The 17148-nt window shown below is 38.9% G+C and overlaps 1 protein-coding gene across 1 annotated transcript; it reads right to left on the bottom strand.

The window, feature by feature from the left end:
• Positions 1-9890: 9890 nt before the first annotated feature.
• NUPL2 (nucleoporin like 2) lies at positions 9891-16754 on the bottom strand (the record flags this gene model as incomplete). Its single annotated transcript, XM_010085705.1, has 6 exons — positions 9891-10459; positions 10595-10679; positions 12398-12484; positions 14722-14798; positions 15116-15210; positions 16508-16754. Coding segments are annotated over 6 exons (1160 nt in total), but the record flags the coding sequence as incomplete, so codon positions are not given.
• Positions 16755-17148: the final 394 nt, after the last annotated feature.

The following is a 17148-nucleotide window of genomic DNA, read 5'->3' as shown; positions in this document are numbered from 1 at the left end:
TTCCTGGGGGACGTCTATCAGAGCTGTGCTCTGGAGTCTGCCTGAGCTTCAGTTTACAGGTGAGTCTGAATATTCTTACTTAGACCTGGGGTATCTTGAATGTTTTGGAGCCTTTTTTGGGGGCAGTGTTTGCCCTGTGAAGTAAAGGAGGCTGCATATAGTAATGCAGAGTCAACTCGTCCAGTTTGAACAGAGGGAGCCAGTGGCTGTTTGGGCTTCTTGAGTCTGCTGTGTGGGATGGGAAAACACCTCAAATTGTCTGAATTCATTAATGTTCAGACTCTCCTCCACCTTAAGCCTCATGGAGTAAGGTTAGAAGATGAATTAATATGTTGCAAATCTCCTCAGTGGATATTTGTAGCCAGCACTTTCCTCAAAATAATCTGAGGGTATGTGAAATGTCTTGAAAAATTTCACGTTTTGGCAGAAATGGTATTCTCTGACAAAGAAAAGAGCAAGCAAATTAATATTGTGTGTTATAGGATAAGATGAAGGGTTAGTGGTATAGTAATGGGCTAATACAATTATTGCTAGAAAGCAGCTCAAAGGCAAAAAATATTGTAACTATTGTCTTATTTTAGTAAGATTGTTATTTCTGGTTTCATTTAAGTGAAAGACCATTCATGGTTCATTGTAGAAGCTCTTCTGCAATGATCCTGCTTTCCTTATAAGCTTTGGGATGCTGGAAGGTCCTACAATGGCTGGATCCCAGAAATTATGAGGCTTGGGGTCCATCACAGCTCTTGGATCATGGATAATTTAATAGATTTAATTAAGTATGAAATTGGCACCAAGTTAGCAATCTAGTGTCAAGATAGGAGCCTCAATTCTTTATTATATCTGAACTTACAAACATAGTATTTCTGCATTGCCCCTTGTTCCTGAGTTAACTTCACATTTGGACAGGAAAGAATTTTACTTTGATACTTAAAAGAAGTTGGTTTTGACCCACAGAATGTGTGTACTAAACTTAATTTCCTATAGATTGGTGCCCTTTGTCCTCTGTAATACCCCAATGGGGAAAAAGCCTGGCAAACTACTCTAGATACTAGATTTACATGTGTGCTGATCAGCCAGACAGTTGCTAACAGTATTCACAGCAGCTGAGTTTTGCCTGGTTTTCTTTTGGTTGCAACACGAATTTTGGTCTGCTTCCTCATCCAGCTGCCAATTCTTACTACAGCTATGAGAATATAGTCATCTTGGAGACTTAAGCGCCTGGAAATTGGCTATGGGGTCAAAAAAACGTGACTGGTGCAGAAGGAATCACAGACAGATGATCAGACAGTATAATCAAAACCATGTTATTTTCTTAGGAAACCTGCTAAAATTGAATAATTTGAATATAAACCAGAAAACATTATGAATTGGACCTCAGCAGTCTTCTGGCTCCTGTGCACTATGTGAGAAACTTAATTTGCCATTTGGAATTCCTGCTTCCATAGGGAAATTTTTAGATGGCTATCAGACATTATTATAGCTCTGGGGCATCTTTTCTAGAGATGGGTCCACACCGAGGGTCTGCGAGAGCCGACCAGGGCACACAAGATGCACAGCGTGCACTGGGGCTTCTCGGCTCCCGAGTCCTCTGGCTGACCTCAGGGCTGCGTGAATACTCACAGACCTGGCGTCAGAGGTGGGAATGCTGTAAAAAGTAATTTATTTCCTCTTCCTGTACACCAAGTACTGCAATACGTACAGACTTCTAAGTAAATGATCTGGGATGCATAGCTATAAATTACAGCCACACACACACTAACACATTTTTAAAAACAACAAAAAACCACCACATATTGTTCTTATGTACTCTTTAGTTACTTTATAGGATTCCCTCTGTTTGTGACTGTTTCTGTTATGTTATTGTTGGAAGAATAAACCTTCTCAAAGCAGATAATCATAAGGATGGAATGTGTCCAGTGACCACTTAAGTAGGAGGAAAATCTCTTTGCTGCCAGAACCAGTTTATTGCAGCTCTGATCAAGAAGCGTCTTGTGCGTATTTGTTTGTTTTCCAGTACTGTATTTAATATTGAGACACTCTGCTAATGTCTTTAATGTTACCCAATATTTTTCCAAACTGAAAGTACATAAATAGAGAAGAAAAGGTCAGAGAGAGCCCCCTGTTTTTTCAGCACAGATAGGACAGCTGTATGCGTCGTCAGATGTCCAACATAACTTCGTTACCTCAGTACAGACCCATTCCTGGCAACCAGATGTCTTTCCTGCTGCAAGAATTGTGTCACATGTATAATGTGTGCTCTTTGATAGGCATTGCTCTGTAGTTTTACTTTGAAAAGAAGGATGGACTTCTGCTTCAACCATATAACCAGAAGTCAGGATGTCCAGGCTTTTTCCCCTGGCCATATAATGGATTTCAGCAAACTTGCATGAGTACTTTGTGCTCTTTTTTTCCTCTTTTCGTCGTCCTCTGTACAGCATTGCTCAGAAGGGAAAAACAGGAGAAAGTTAATCTGATTGTTGGCAGATACAGACAATTAAGCAGCTGCTAGCAGACAGACTACAGTCATTATTGTGTGGAGGCTCAGAGGTGTTTCTTCCTTCCCTGGGTTGTACACCTGATGGATAACAAAGTGCTGGTGCCGCCTCGGCCTCCAGCACACAGCTCAGGATAGAGACCATTCGTGTAGCACGGTGCCTGCTGGAGGGGTGGGGACTAGAGGACAAGCCAGACAGGAAGATACCTCACTGTATCAGTGCTTTTGAGGAGAAAATAAACCTTCTGAGCTGTTTCAGACAAGCATCTGGAGAATAAGAAGCACTCTCTTGTCAGGGACAGGGGGTAGCTTTAGTATCTCGGGGTTTCTACGTGTGGTCCTGAGAAGTACAGGCAAAGCCAGCTGTCTGGGAAGAACAGGCTGGAGGAGTTGACCACTGGTTATAGAAGATCATTAAAGGTTAAGGGGGATTAATTTTGCCAGGAATCTCATATGATACAGAGTTTGAATGCGTGAGTAAAGGGCACTAACAGGACAGAAGCTTGAAACAGCACCAGCTGGAAGGACAAGTCAGGCTGGAGCTGTATCAGCACCCACCTGTGATGTACAGGTCTGCTTGGGTTCTTGGGTTGGCTTGGAGGTGTTTCAAATAATTCATGAATACTGTGTCCCAACAGGGTCATCAGTATGGTGTGAATTCAGAGACCTCTGGAGAGGAGGGGTTTCTGGGGGCCATTGCCCTCTGTAAAACCCATGTGGGGAGGCCAAGGGAGTCCTGTCCCCCAGTATACAAAAGCAGGGGACCAGAGAGCTGGGGGGGAGTGGGAGGCACACAGGGCAGTGAGGAAAGGCGCCAGTCTCCAGGAAGTCAGGTAGGTTAGACAGAGACAGAGATGTCTGGAGCAGACTCGATGCAGGAGGATCCACAGTGAGATATAAGACAGCCGTATCTCAAGGCAGGCGGATCTGCCTGCAGGCTGGGTCTCCCTTTTACACCATGCCAAGTTCCTACAGTGAAGTTCAAGCAGTGCTTGCCTTTGTGAGGGCCTGTTGGCCCCCCAGCCCCGTGGGAGCTGCTGAGCAAGCACACAGGCCAAGAGAGAATGCTAAAGGCTCTCTTGTGCCCCGAAGAGTTAAAGTACAGCAAATACAGGGTACTCTTCTCCACCTCATCTACTACCCATTTATCATACAGAAACAGTAAGTGATATCAGGCTTCCCCCCCCCCTCCAAATGCAGCCCATGGTTATAAACTGCTATTTCTGTTTTATATTATTTTAGTTCTATTTCATCATTACAGATACTTCAAGAGAAGCCCATACTTGCAGAAGTAAAATACAACAAAATCTCATGTGACTATAAGGAGTGATTTAATACTGAAGTGCATCACAAGCCAGAGCCGTACAGATACTTGTCAGGCTGAGAAAAACACAACAGCGCTGGTTAGACAGAGAAAATAAGCTATCAGAGATCAAAACTGTACCTCATTAGTCTCCCTTTAGAAGTGATGTGACACATGGTTCTACATGCACACATGCAAATGTTGCTTGTCTGATTCATACAGGAGGGTGGGTTTTGTCTAATTAGAACTAATCTAATTACTTTGTAGGGCATATGCAATAGCCACATTTCATGTGATTTGCAAAGATAAGCCTCCACGGAAGAGTTAGAAAACATGACTAGATACTGACTAGAAAGCATTTGGTTTGCTAAGAGCACAGGGCCATAGCAAAACAGAAATTCAGGTGGAACAGGATATAATTGCTGCTGGTACTTTAAAACCACCAGGTCTCTTTTCTCATGGCTAGTATGCAATTAGCAACATAACAGATCTGCCTGCTGGGAAGGGTAAGATGTGAAACTTGTTTCTTATGTCTCTCATGTGACATGGTAAGAACAAACCCTGCTGCCTGTGGAGGAAAGACAAAGCAATCTGTGTACCCGAACAAAAATGTTCATCAGCCTGCTGCCATTTAAATCCTGTTCTTCTTGATTTTCTTCTCTTCATTTTAAGATTCGGTTTTGTTCTTTTGCAGGAGGGCAAGTCCCACCAAGGAGCTCATTGCATTATACAGTGTTGTAAGAATGTGCCTTTATTCTGCAGACCAAACTGAAGACTTGCAACAGCATTGCAGATTAAATAAGAATATTATCTAACAATGAGTTCCTGAGAACTACTCTCTGGCTTTTTGCTTGGTTAGTCTTAACAGGCAAACCAGGCAATTGCGAGTGAGAGTTTCAAGACCACGAGGTATATTCACTCCCAGTTGTTATGGAGCTAATCTGCCTCTTGAAACACAATGGAGAGAGGTTCCCTCTTTATGGCCAGCCCCCTAAATCATTCCCAGGAGAGGTGGCAGGCACATATAGCTGCCTGCCCCACATGCTCAGCATCGCACTCTTGTCACTCTCTTCACAAGTGCTGGCGTATTTTGGGTCAAAGGCAAGGGGTCAGATACACTTGTGTTGACTGCTGCAGCTCTGAGGACATGTACTGTTAGCCCTGACAGGGAGGGATTTGTTTCTAATGTTTTGATTTTGGCTTGGCCAGATCTTAAGGACTTTCCCAGGTGGGAAACTTCCTGTCTAAGACATCTCTGAGGAAGTACTGCAATATTCTGGTTACTAGTCAAGATGCCTTAAAAAAATCCCACTTCCTTCTTTCCGAGAGGGTACCCTTTCAATAAGACGGTCATTCTGTGCCACAGCCCCTGCTTTCACCAAGCAGTAATTATGCAGCTCTTAAGTTTCCTCCTAAATCCTCATTTCCAATAGCTTTGCTTGCTCTGAATCTCCTACTTGTCACGCAGCTCTCTGGCAACTGTGTGCTCAGAACCAAGAGCAGTGTTACCACAGCTGTAGGAGACTCCTACAGCTCAAACTACATTTTACTGATATAAACCACTGTGGCTTCATATCTCACTTACTGTCAGTGCCCTTCAACGCTACAGTTTTCTCTGTCTCTCTGAATACTAGTAGGCTAGATTTTTTCCTTCAGCTGCTGGCTTGTATTAGGTCAAATACAATTAGATATCTATTTAAATTGTCTGAATACAACCTATGGCTTTCTTCCTCTGCTATTGTCCAGGTAAATATCAAATTACTGTTTCTCTCTACCCTCTACATTAGGACACAGGAGGCTGACTATAAACAAAAAGCGTTCACTCACTTGTCAATGTTTCTGACTAATCACTAACCCTAATCACTGTTAGATAATCATCCGATGCCTCTTAAATGCCTGTATCAAATGCCTTACTAAAAGCCAGATGATCTGTATTTAGAATCTCCTCAAAAGATTTGCAACCATCAAGTGCCTTTGCTTGCTGTTATTTCCCCAGTATACTAGCACATCCCTAGTGCTCTATCACTTATCTCAATCATTATCAGAACTGTAGCAAGTCTGTATTAGCTCTATTAGCTGATTCCCTTACTGACCAGTACAACAAATTATCTGCACTCCCACTGTGCTGCAGTAAGCTCATATTTCACAAATATTTTCTTGCTTGCCTTCTCTCAGTAACTGCATTACATCTTCATTGATTTTCAACTGCCCCTCGTTTCAAGTATTGGTTAAATAGATTTCCACCATTGCACAGTTATTAATCTCACTTCAGTGCTCCTGTATTAATAGGCCTTTTGTATTCCTTTCCCCCCAGACATGTTTGTGAAAGCTCTTCTTTCCTTATTCTTCTGGCTGTTGTTAATTTATTGTTGTTGATGCCCTTAGCTTTATAGCTAGTCAGTTGATTTTTTTGCAGTCCATCTTCCTTCATTCAGTGTAAGGCTACCTTGCCACTCTCTGCTGCATACAGTGAAACTACACAGCATATGGCTACTATGATGCTTATAACTATTAAGACAAAATTATAATGCTTTCTAAGGCTTGCTTTTATTTTTTTTTCCTCTCTCTTCTCTGCTACTAGCTTACATTTTGAGATCTCCCGGTACTGCTAGTATCACCTGGAGGAAAAAGGGCAGAGAAAATTCCATTTGTTAAATGCTGGGTTGCTTCCTCTGCTGGGGCAGGGAGGGGTTCTCCCCTGTATACAGCCAGTCTCAAGGGCTGCTGTCTGAGGAGTAATCCATGATCTCCTGGAAACCAAAACTTCAAATCATTCTTCAAATTATTGTTTGTACCAGTGACACTGACTCATAAATCCTGTTATTTCAAAGCAAGGGAAGCACTTGAAAATATCACATGGAACTTGAATGTTCTAGCTGTTTCACGCTGTTCTTCTGCCGATCAGGGCATGTTTCAAGTCTTTGCTTGGATGTTCATGTCGTGATTCCTGTTCTAAAATGAGGTACACTAGGCGAGATCTCTGAGTTTGCTGCCACCTGATTTGCCAGACCACAATATCATGACTTTCTGGGAAGCAGCCATATACCAAACAAAAAAGCAGTTGAAAAAAGTAAAAGTTAAGAAAATGAAAGGAGTGCAGCTTAAAGGAATATATTATTTAGCCACCTTTGTACTTCCAACCAACTTTGATATCAAGTATACCAAAAGCAGAATAGGATGAACAGCAAAAAAAAACAAAATATAGTGCTAATGTTGGGAAAGATTGCTTTGATCTACTGACAAATTGTTGCTTATTTTCTGCAGTTTAGTAAGCCCACTAGAGCAATGCTATTTCTATCCTCTCCTCTCCTTTTCTCTACTTCTGCAGCGAAATACACAACTTGCCTTTTGCTAAGACGTATTGCAGTGCTCTCTGCCATCTTTTTAGATGCTCAGAAGCCCACTGGGGATACCTTATTATCTCTGTAATAGTGATTTTTTGATTTTTCTTTGAGAGGGAAGAGATGATCTGAAAAAATGCATTTAGTAAAAAAAATTTGATCAAACATTAATTTTTAGTTATTGTAATTTAAATGAGGAATGCCTCCCTTAACCTTTCTATTTCTTAATGGCAAGGTGACCTCCTCCCTTTAGGTTGCTGTAGGTTAGAATGATGTTTGAGAACATTTGGCGAATGTTCTTTTTGGGTAGGTACAGTAGATTATTCAGCTTTTTCATGGCCTTACAATTTTTTTTTTTAAGCAAAACCACTTCCACTTAAAAAAGCACTTACGCACTTCAGGGCCTTGAAAGCTTTTGGTACAGCTTAGCAGCAACAGCTTGCTGAGGTACTCTAAGAAAGACTAAAGGTTTTAGCTCATCGCTGAAGCTCAAAAGCAAGCTGCTTTAAGCTCTTATGTAGTGCAGCAGGAGCAGCGAGGTGCAAACCTCAAAAAACTTGCGCTGCTTTAAGCTCTTATGTAGTGCAGCAGCAGCAGTGAGGTGCAAAAGCTCAAAAAACTTGCAGTAGCCTTGTGCATAAAACCACTTCAAGTTAGTAAAGATAGCTTTGGCATTCATCAGAGACAGCCTATCCGTAACTGTGATTTAGGATGTTCCTCTGTTTTTTTGCTTGTTAGTCATTTAACAGGATGAGCATTAGGAAAAAAAAAAAACAATTAGGAAAAAAAGAACAGGTGACTTCAAAACTATTTCTACTCCAAATGTCAGACAAAACCATCCCCAGTCCCTCTGCAACACACCATGGGATCCTTAAGGTTATCAGCAAGACTTAATTCTGTATTTTTACCCCAAAATATACTCTTGCTAGAATGCTGCTTTAAGTAAAATACTAAAAATTGTTAAAATTTTAAAAATTATTATTATGTTTTTTTTTAAAAAAAAACTTGTAGCTTTCTGCTACAACTGGGTTTGAGAATGACTAAGGCTTCACAAATGAAATACAGGAAAGGGTGCAGCATGTAACAGAATGAGTTCAGACAATTAGAGCATTCATCTGACAAGCCACAAATATTTGCTTGTTTGTTGTTAAATACTAACTTTTGTAAAAAGTGAATTTAGCAACTTTTGTAATGATAGGGGGGTTCCTGCGACTCCAGTGGCATAACGGATTTTGGTATGTTCCTCAGTTCCTGTGTAAAAATCTGAGTAACTGGCATAAATGATGAAGAGCTAAGTGAGCCCTGACAGACGTACGTGTCTCAATTAGTACAAGTCTTTGTATTGCTCCTGAGACACCCCTTGGAAAAACACACTTCATAAGAATTAAATGGAACTCTGGGCCAATGTATCAGTATTATGTTAGTGAGTTGCAGGAAGCCTGCACTGGGTCATTAACAAGAATAAAGAACATATGCCTTATTTCATCTGCAAAACAATCACCACAAAAATCCATATAAGCAACCCAGTACTATAAAATAATGTGCAAGTTTCTGGTACATCTGCACTGAGCTCATTGACTGAGGAACCTCGATTCCCATTAAGCCTGCAGAGTGCCTACCCATGGCCTATCATCCTAAACGTTTGATTTGTTCACACTGTAGTAGCAAGCTAGTATGCTATGGACCTTTGGTAGGAAACACAGCTATAGTGACGTTTTAATAAGGATTATGGGATCCAGAGCAAGAACTGAAATGTTGTCTTAAAGTGTTAAAGAAGCAATGTTTGTTTATGTAGATCCTGGAGTAAACTTTTGCTTTGGTTTGGTTTTGGAAATGGTTTGGTAATTTTAAACCATTAATGGGAGGGCCTGGTCAAGAACAAATGTTCTCTTCCCCTGACCGTAGTACCTCCTCTAGATTTCTGACACTTGCTCTCTAGCATCTCGGCAAAATATATACCTTAATATCATTAATTCATCAATTCATAATATCATTGCTAATATATGTACTCATCAAGTTTGAAAACCAGACAACAAAATTCTGTCAATTCACATAAAGGTAGTATGTAGCTTTGCAATTGCTTGCATAGTTTTATTGAAGAGGTGTCAAAACAGGAAACCACAAGCTCCTTATTAATGATTAATGCTTCCAAGGTTGCCCCCCCCCAAACTGCACTACATTAATGCATGCATTATGACTGCAAGCAGAAGAGCTAACAAAAGCTGAATTGCATCAACAGGGAGAGGTGACTGACTCCCGGGTGACAGAAGCATGTAGCCAGGTACAGATCACAGGAGCCCTCTGTCTCCAAGCACAGTTGTCAACGGCTGCACAAAGTGTCTTTGAGGCTCTTTTATAAGTAAGAGTCAAAAGACAGGGTGGTCCAACAACAAGCAGTCTTGCCCTGCATCTATTTCTTTCTAGCGTTCTATTCAGAGTAGGCTGCAAGTACCTCGCCACAGCATTCTTACTTTTGACAAAGCCTTTTTAATATAGTTTTTGCCCAGAATTTCACAGTACAGAATATAAAAGGGAACTTTAAATTTTATTTTAATTATGTCATTTATTGGATGCAAAAGGTCCATTCCAAAATAACCAAGGAATGATAAAATACAGTGTTCAAATCTTTATACATGTGAATTTATTATTGCAGAAGACTTCAGGGATGAACAACAATGAACTCAAACAAAATTGTGTAGCTGAGGTATCAGAAGTTACAAAAACGTATTATTTCAGAATAAACTTCTAAGTCTTAAACATTTAAAAATTCTAATGGTGGTGGCTTAAGAGGAATCTTTCCTATAGTAAACTTTTTTGCTTCAAATTGTTTCAAATCTTCAGCTGATAATTCACTCTTTGGTGTAAATAACTTTTCTGATGTAGTATTGTTTGTGACTGCAGAAGATGCTGATGTTATGTTATGACCAGAGGCACTGGCAGTCTGTCCAAATGAAGTACTGCTTGACTGTGAGGCAGAAGCTGCTACTGCTGCATTAAAAGCTCCAAAGCCTGTAAGTGGAGTGGTGCTTGAAGAGTTCACAGCAGCAGAATTGCCAAGCCCTGAAAACCCAGAAGTTCCAAAACCACTAGTTGTTTCAGAAGTTTTAAATGAGAAGGAGGCAGCAGATGGAGCTGACAGGCTGCCAAAACCAACAGAATGGGATATGCTAGAAGAGGATGTTGCACCAAATGCAGGAGGATTACAACCAGCAGAAGAGCTCCCAAAAGTAGGGGTGTTTCCAGATGATGCACTGACAAGACTGGAACTTGTTTTAAAGGAGAAACTGCTAGCACTGTTACTGCTGCTCTTCACAGGAAAGCCTGCAATTATAAAATTTACAAAAAATGTTAGAATGTGCACACCTGTGATATTAAACTACTGACACATCTCAATAATGCAGAAGAATAAAAACTCAAGAAAATGTTTAACCATTGTTTCTTAATGCAGGAACTTACTTGACACCCCAAAGCTTGATGTTTGCTGTCCTCCAGATCCAAAGGAAGGCAATGGTTGAGTGACCATGTTCTTTAATTCAGACAGCTTAAAAAATTCCAAATACATAAATGAAAACTAGATTCCAAAACAGGGAAATGCCTTTCAATAAATACTTGAAGGAGAAATATAGCTGCCCAGTCCAATTTAATACAAGTTGCACTAAGTCAGACACTGATCACTTTCACCACAACTGCATGCTCTTACAGCTATGAACAAAATCCTTCAAGGCTATACTGTATTCTCCATAAAACACTCCAGAAACACAAATATATTACAATTTACAGATTTGTCTGTCAGTCACAGACCCAAACATCTCTTCCAGATCTCATTGTCATCTCTTAATCTATTTCAGTGCTTTATGATGCTGTCGGTCATTGCTTTGACTTAGTCTGTTCTCTCATCTTGGCACCTCTGGTTTTCCTTGCTGAAGCCCACTTCTTCACCATCAGCATTGAACATACCAAGGGGTATGATCATATTACTAAAACTTTAATGCACTTCATGTAGACTCCACTTAAATCAACTTACTCTGTCTCCCTGATTATTTAATACTGGCTTTAACTCAAGCATTCTTTTCTGACACATCTAGATTCAAAACTGGTTGTCACCTTCCCAGGAACATCTACTCTTTACATCTTCAGATTTTAACCAAACAGTTTCTCTCCCACCTATCTATCAATTTCTCATTCTGGCATTACCAAAATGCTCTATTTGTCCTCAGATGGCCTGGAGGACAATTCTGATCTTGTCTGCTGATGATACCATGGAAGAGTCAACATCAGCACATGGAAGAAAAGGTGGGGTGGATATTTGCCTCTTACTATATGTATCTTGACCAGAGCCCAACCTTAACCTATGATTACTTTCACGTGGCTTGCAACAATAGTATTCCAAACGTTGGATCCAGTTGCTGCCTTGCTGACATGGAACGATCCTGACTCACTACTTTTCTTCATTAACTAAAGGGTTTTGTAATACCTGCCTGTAATTCACTGATCTCATGATTCCAGAGGAAGGTGGCTGTAAAACCCAAAACTGTGTTCACAGACTTTCACGTTCACCTAACTCAGGCAGTGTTAGAATATTCAGTCACACTTCTATTGCCTATTAAAAAAAACACATAGTTGGAGAGATAGGGCAGCTTTCAAACTGCAATTGTTATTCTCTTATGTAATTTCTCCTTACACCCTTTCCACTTTCTCTAATGTTCCCAAGAGTGTTCTAAGATTACTGTCAAGGTATTCCTGCCACCAGTCAGCCAAATACTTTCATGCCAGATGTTTTTCAAGGCTGCAGTGCCAGAATGTAACACATCATAGTTGAGATTTTCAGAACAGTTCATAGATCTACCATAAAATTCCCAATGAATCTAGGAATCAAACATTCTCATGTCTCAGCTATTTAGGTGCAAACAAGGATGCCCTAAAAGAATTGTGTATATTTGGTCGTAAAATATAGTATGCTGTGATCTTCAAAGCAATAATTATCACCTATTTATATAAAGTTAGCAGAAGTGTAGTTAAGTACTTCGGTAACAGCTGAAGTTTCTATGGACATTTACAAGATTTCTTCATTAAAAACAAGGTGGCATATTACAGCTATCATGTCTTAGAAATCTTTGTAGCAGAACTTAACATTGGCATTTGAAGGACAGTTCAATAGGATGGGTCTAAAAAACCATGAATCCAAGAAAAACATTTGCCCAAAATTAATAAAAGAATGACATCAGGAACAGAAACATTTTACCTTTCATTAACACTTACCAAAGCTGCTTTTGTCGATGCATTTAAAACTTTCAACTGAAGCACCCTTTCTTTCCATCGTTCCACTAAGCCTTGGACAGAATTTATCTAAAAAGGGGGAGAAGAAAGGGATGTTGGACAGAATTTATCTAAAAAGGGGGAGAAGAAAGGGATGTTTTTATTATTGGTGAAGACTTAAAAACAAACAAACAAACAGCTGAACAGAAAGATTTCTAGAATTAGAAAAGAAACTTCATTAAGCCAAGAGGACAAGATTTTTGCTTTCCTGAAACTTAAAGGTAAGAAGCTGAAATTTTTATTATTAACACAGAACTCCTTTCAATTCTCTTACTATTGCCCTTAAGTCAACTTTTTCACTTCATGTAATACTAAGATTAAAAAAAATGTCCTGGGGCTTTCTAAATATAAGTTCTATCACTATCTGAATTAGGTGCTTGGGAAAAAAAACAAACAACCAAACCACATGCAGAATATTTAAGTATAAGGGAACAAACTCTTCAATCCTTGTTTTATTTCTGGTTTGTCCACTTATGTGCTCACTCAGTAAGCCAAAGTCCTAAGATTTGCCTTAGCTTCTCCCACATTTTCAGAAAAAACATGCCCACTTTTAAAACATTATAGAATCACAGAATGTCCTGGGTTGAAAAGGACCTTAAAGATCATCTAGTTTCAACCCCCCTGCTGTGGGCAGGGTTGCCAACCACTAGAGCAGGCTGCCCAGGGCCCCATCTAGCCTGGCCATGAATGTCTATTATAATTTAGAACACTTTAATAGCATCATCCTAAAATATTTAGCTTTGCAGAAATTAACTTCCTGAATTTAAATCAGCTCCTTTAATGTGAGCCAACAGATTATGGTACAGTAACATATGCAGCAAAAACAGTACCTGTGTCTATCTGATAACTGTGATTACACAAGAAACTGGAAAGACATTAGATAACTTTCTTGTCATGAATTTCAAACCTGAATTTCCCATATTTATCAACACACCTTACTCGAAGCCTGACCTAATTGTATTTTCCTTAAAAACTAACCAAGTAAAACATATAATGTCCCAAATACCTGCAAGAATAGAATGAGTAATCTTTTTGTAAATAAATTCCTTAATTTTTCAAAAGGATCTTACATCACAAACATCAATAATTCTTTTGTGTCTAGTCACATGCTGGAAGATCATGTTGCTTGGTATCAGCTCGTATGCAACAGACTGGAAAATTCAGATTTTGACCCCATTTAAGAATAGAAACACATGCTTTGGAAAAGACATGTCGTAAACATTTTGTGAGAGAACAGTATCATACAGTTATCATCTGTACACCGAGACTTTCATGAACTTGCATTCAGTGCTTCAGTGAGGCCACTTTTTTTTTTTTTTTTTTTTTTTTTTTACTAGCCAGGCATAGTGTATTGTTGAATCATTTGAGTTTATTTTTTTAATTGGAAATTGTGGTTTTGTTTGTTTTTTTTTTTTTTAAATATCTCCTGTCTCTGAAAATGCAATTCTGGTAATTCGAAACATGTAAAGCAAGAGTGGTGACAACAGCAATTCCTTCTGTAATACAGAATGAAGGGGAAGAGGAAAGAATGCAATGTAGCTTGAATTAGTTTGTACTTGTGTCTATCCAATAGCCTAATTCCTTTCCTGGCACAACATTAAACTGTGCTAGCTTCCTTGATATTGATAGGACTATGAAGGAGGAACAATACATATAAGTCTTTATATATATAAACATATATATTACTTATTTTCTAGAAATGTATGTACTTCTTGAAAAGTATCTGCTATTTTCAGCATTAATGCCGTGCCATAAAGGTATGTAAAAGAATAAGGTCAAATAAACTTCCCCAGTGTCCTACCTAAAGCGCTATATATCCAGCTATAACCCTCAAACTAATAGCATACAAAGTATTAAAACTTTTGAGACAGGATTCAAATGACTTCTACAAATAACACACAAGAACAGGAACAAGACTAAGACAAGGAGTGTCTAGGCTTAGAAAGACCATACAATTAACTAAAAGTCTATTTCCACCACTTTTTGTACGAGTTGATATGTCTAAACATTTAGGCCATCAGTTTTAGAAGCCCAGATCTGACAGTTTTAGCCTGTGATCTCATACAGAAATAGGAAGTTATGGTAGAGAACACAGACTGGCAGCTATTTTTTGTATTCTATTTGGTGCACAGTAACTTTAAAATATTTTCGCATTCAGATAATTTCCTAAAGTTGGTAATTAAATAAGAATTGCCACTTGAAGAATAGTAACAAGTCCTACCACAAAATGTGTTCACATAAAAAATAAGCATTTTTTAAATACTTACATAGTTATGAATGTTATTGTTTGCTCTGCAGTTATAATACTCCAGACGCAACTCTTCTGGAGAGAAATCTGGAAAGCCTGTAAAGAGAGAAATAATCAAAAACCTCCAAGAAAATATATTAATACTTTCAGTTGCCCTCTACAGTTATGAGGAAATGGGCCTTGGTACATTATCTGCAAGTCAGTTACAGTTGGAGACAAAAAAAGGATTCAGTGCAGAACTTAAAAGATGTTAATGTCCAAAATTAATTTGCCATAATCCAGTATTCCTTTCTGTTGCATCACATGGCAAATGATCACCTTGCAAATGGTTCCACTGAAGAACACCACTGTGGACAAGTGTAAGAAACATCCTAAATAGCAGCAATACGTGGCAACACTAAAACATTACCTACCTGAGATATTTAGCTTTTCTTTCATCGGTGAATAACATGAAAATATCCACTGTCCTGAAGATTCCCAAATTTCCATGTCTTTCACTACACATTCGCTAGGAAAAACAAAACAAAACAAAAAAACCCCCACAGATGAGGGTGAAATTATAGTCAAAACAAAACCACCAGAAGCAATTGCCTAGTTTGAATCCAAAGTCAGATTAAAATACTTGCTACCATGAAAATTAATGAAGTATGACACTAGTCAGAATGAACAAGAGAAGTACTAATTTCTCTGTGAAAAAAATGCACTTATTTGGGAAGATACATAAATTTTCCTTCAAAGCATTTTACTTTATCATCCAACTGCAAGTAAATCAAACCAGATCTTAAAAAAAAAATCCCAACACACACAGTATTTTTTAATCCTTGCATTGCATATGCTGTTACAGAATTTCCCTTGAAGTTGCAGATCACAATACAGTTTAAAACCTTCCTAATACAAGACGATTTCATAATATAAATGAACATGCACACTATTAAATAAAAAAATGCAGAAACAAACAAACAAACAAATCCAGATGTTGCAAAAGCAGAGAAACAGAAGTTACATCAACAAAAGTAAATCCAAATGTAAACAAACACTGAAAGGGTGAAAACTAAAGTGGACAAGCAGATCACTACTGCATGGTAAGAAACATTAAGTATTTCATATGTTTGTAACACAATATACATTCACGCTCGAGAAACTGAATAAATAATCTGTTAAACATTTTCTTAATGCAATCCTAAAAAAACAATGGAAAGTGTTTCCAAAACCTTGCTTCTGCAGGAAATCACACTGCCTGTTGCTTCTCATGACCTGCCTTGAACCTGCTGGTCACTCTCAACTGACTCTAACACATATACAAGTGAAACCAGGAAAACTAAGTCAAATAGTTCATTTTCTTGAAGAGGGTTTTTTTTTTTAAATGGTTGAAATGCTGCCCAAGGGGCACTGACTCTAACACATATACAAGTGAAACCAGGAAAACTAAGTCAAATAGTTCATTTTCTTGAAGAGGTTTTTTTTTTTTTAAATGGTTGAAATGCTGTCCAAGGGGCTCTGACCCCTTATTTTCAAGTACTGAAATCTTAGTTTCCTTCTTTATCTTCCTTCCCACAACTTAAAACCGTACCACCTTACTAATATTACAGCTGTCTAGCTGCCCAACCCAGGTTCAAAACAAGGATGGCCTTCCTCCCATGCCAGCATAACTCAAGAGAATCAAACGAAGTAGTGTTTTCTGTGGTTCTTACTGCATGTCCCAGCTTCCTCTTCATGATCATGTCCTCTACATTATCTCTAGTAAGTCAGTAAGCTTTTAAACTACCCATTCTAAATGTTTTCAGTGAGACAGGCCTATAACTTACAGAAATCTCTCCTCTTCACCTTTATAGCCATCAGCAATATTTTGACTGGTCATTAACGCAGAGAATCTGTTCTGCGAAAAGTCTGCATTTCTGCTGCTGCCACCTGATGATCCAAAATCAGAGGAGCCAAAAAATCCTCTTCCATGATCTCTGCTGCCACTCCACGTGTTAGACTTAAAGGCAGATGGCTGGATAACATTAGTGTATCTCTGGTTAGTGGTACCCCATCCTCCTCCTCCGCTAGCACCTTCCAATAAAAAAAAGAAGCAAACAACAGAAATTTTAAATCATTAAGATATTAAAAATTTAACATCAATAAAAACTGTAAGTATAACTATTCTTATGGTGGTAATAAGAAGTTTGAAAAGACAATGTAGTTTTTTGCTAATGAGTTAATCTAAATATTTAGTGAGCTTAACCTAACCCAGAGTAATCCTGGAATTAAAGGTAAATGTGAATTCCTCCTCACACCACCATACCAATAACAACTCACGGCACTGCAGAGAGACTGTTTCAGTTTTGCTTGCGTCATTTCAGAAGGTAATTACCCCAGCAGAAAAATATTAAATTTAAGTACATTTACATGACGGGCTCCAATGCTACATGGCAGAGGCTCCGTTGCATAGCAAAGCCCTCCCAAG

Source organism: Pterocles gutturalis, unplaced genomic scaffold (assembly GCF_000699245.1).
Source record: "Pterocles gutturalis isolate BGI_N339 unplaced genomic scaffold, ASM69924v1 scaffold20175, whole genome shotgun sequence".
Lineage (NCBI taxonomy): Eukaryota > Metazoa > Chordata > Aves > Pterocliformes > Pteroclidae > Pterocles > Pterocles gutturalis.
Note: the sequence above shows the minus strand (reverse complement) of the source record. Positions and strands in the feature narration are given on the sequence as shown.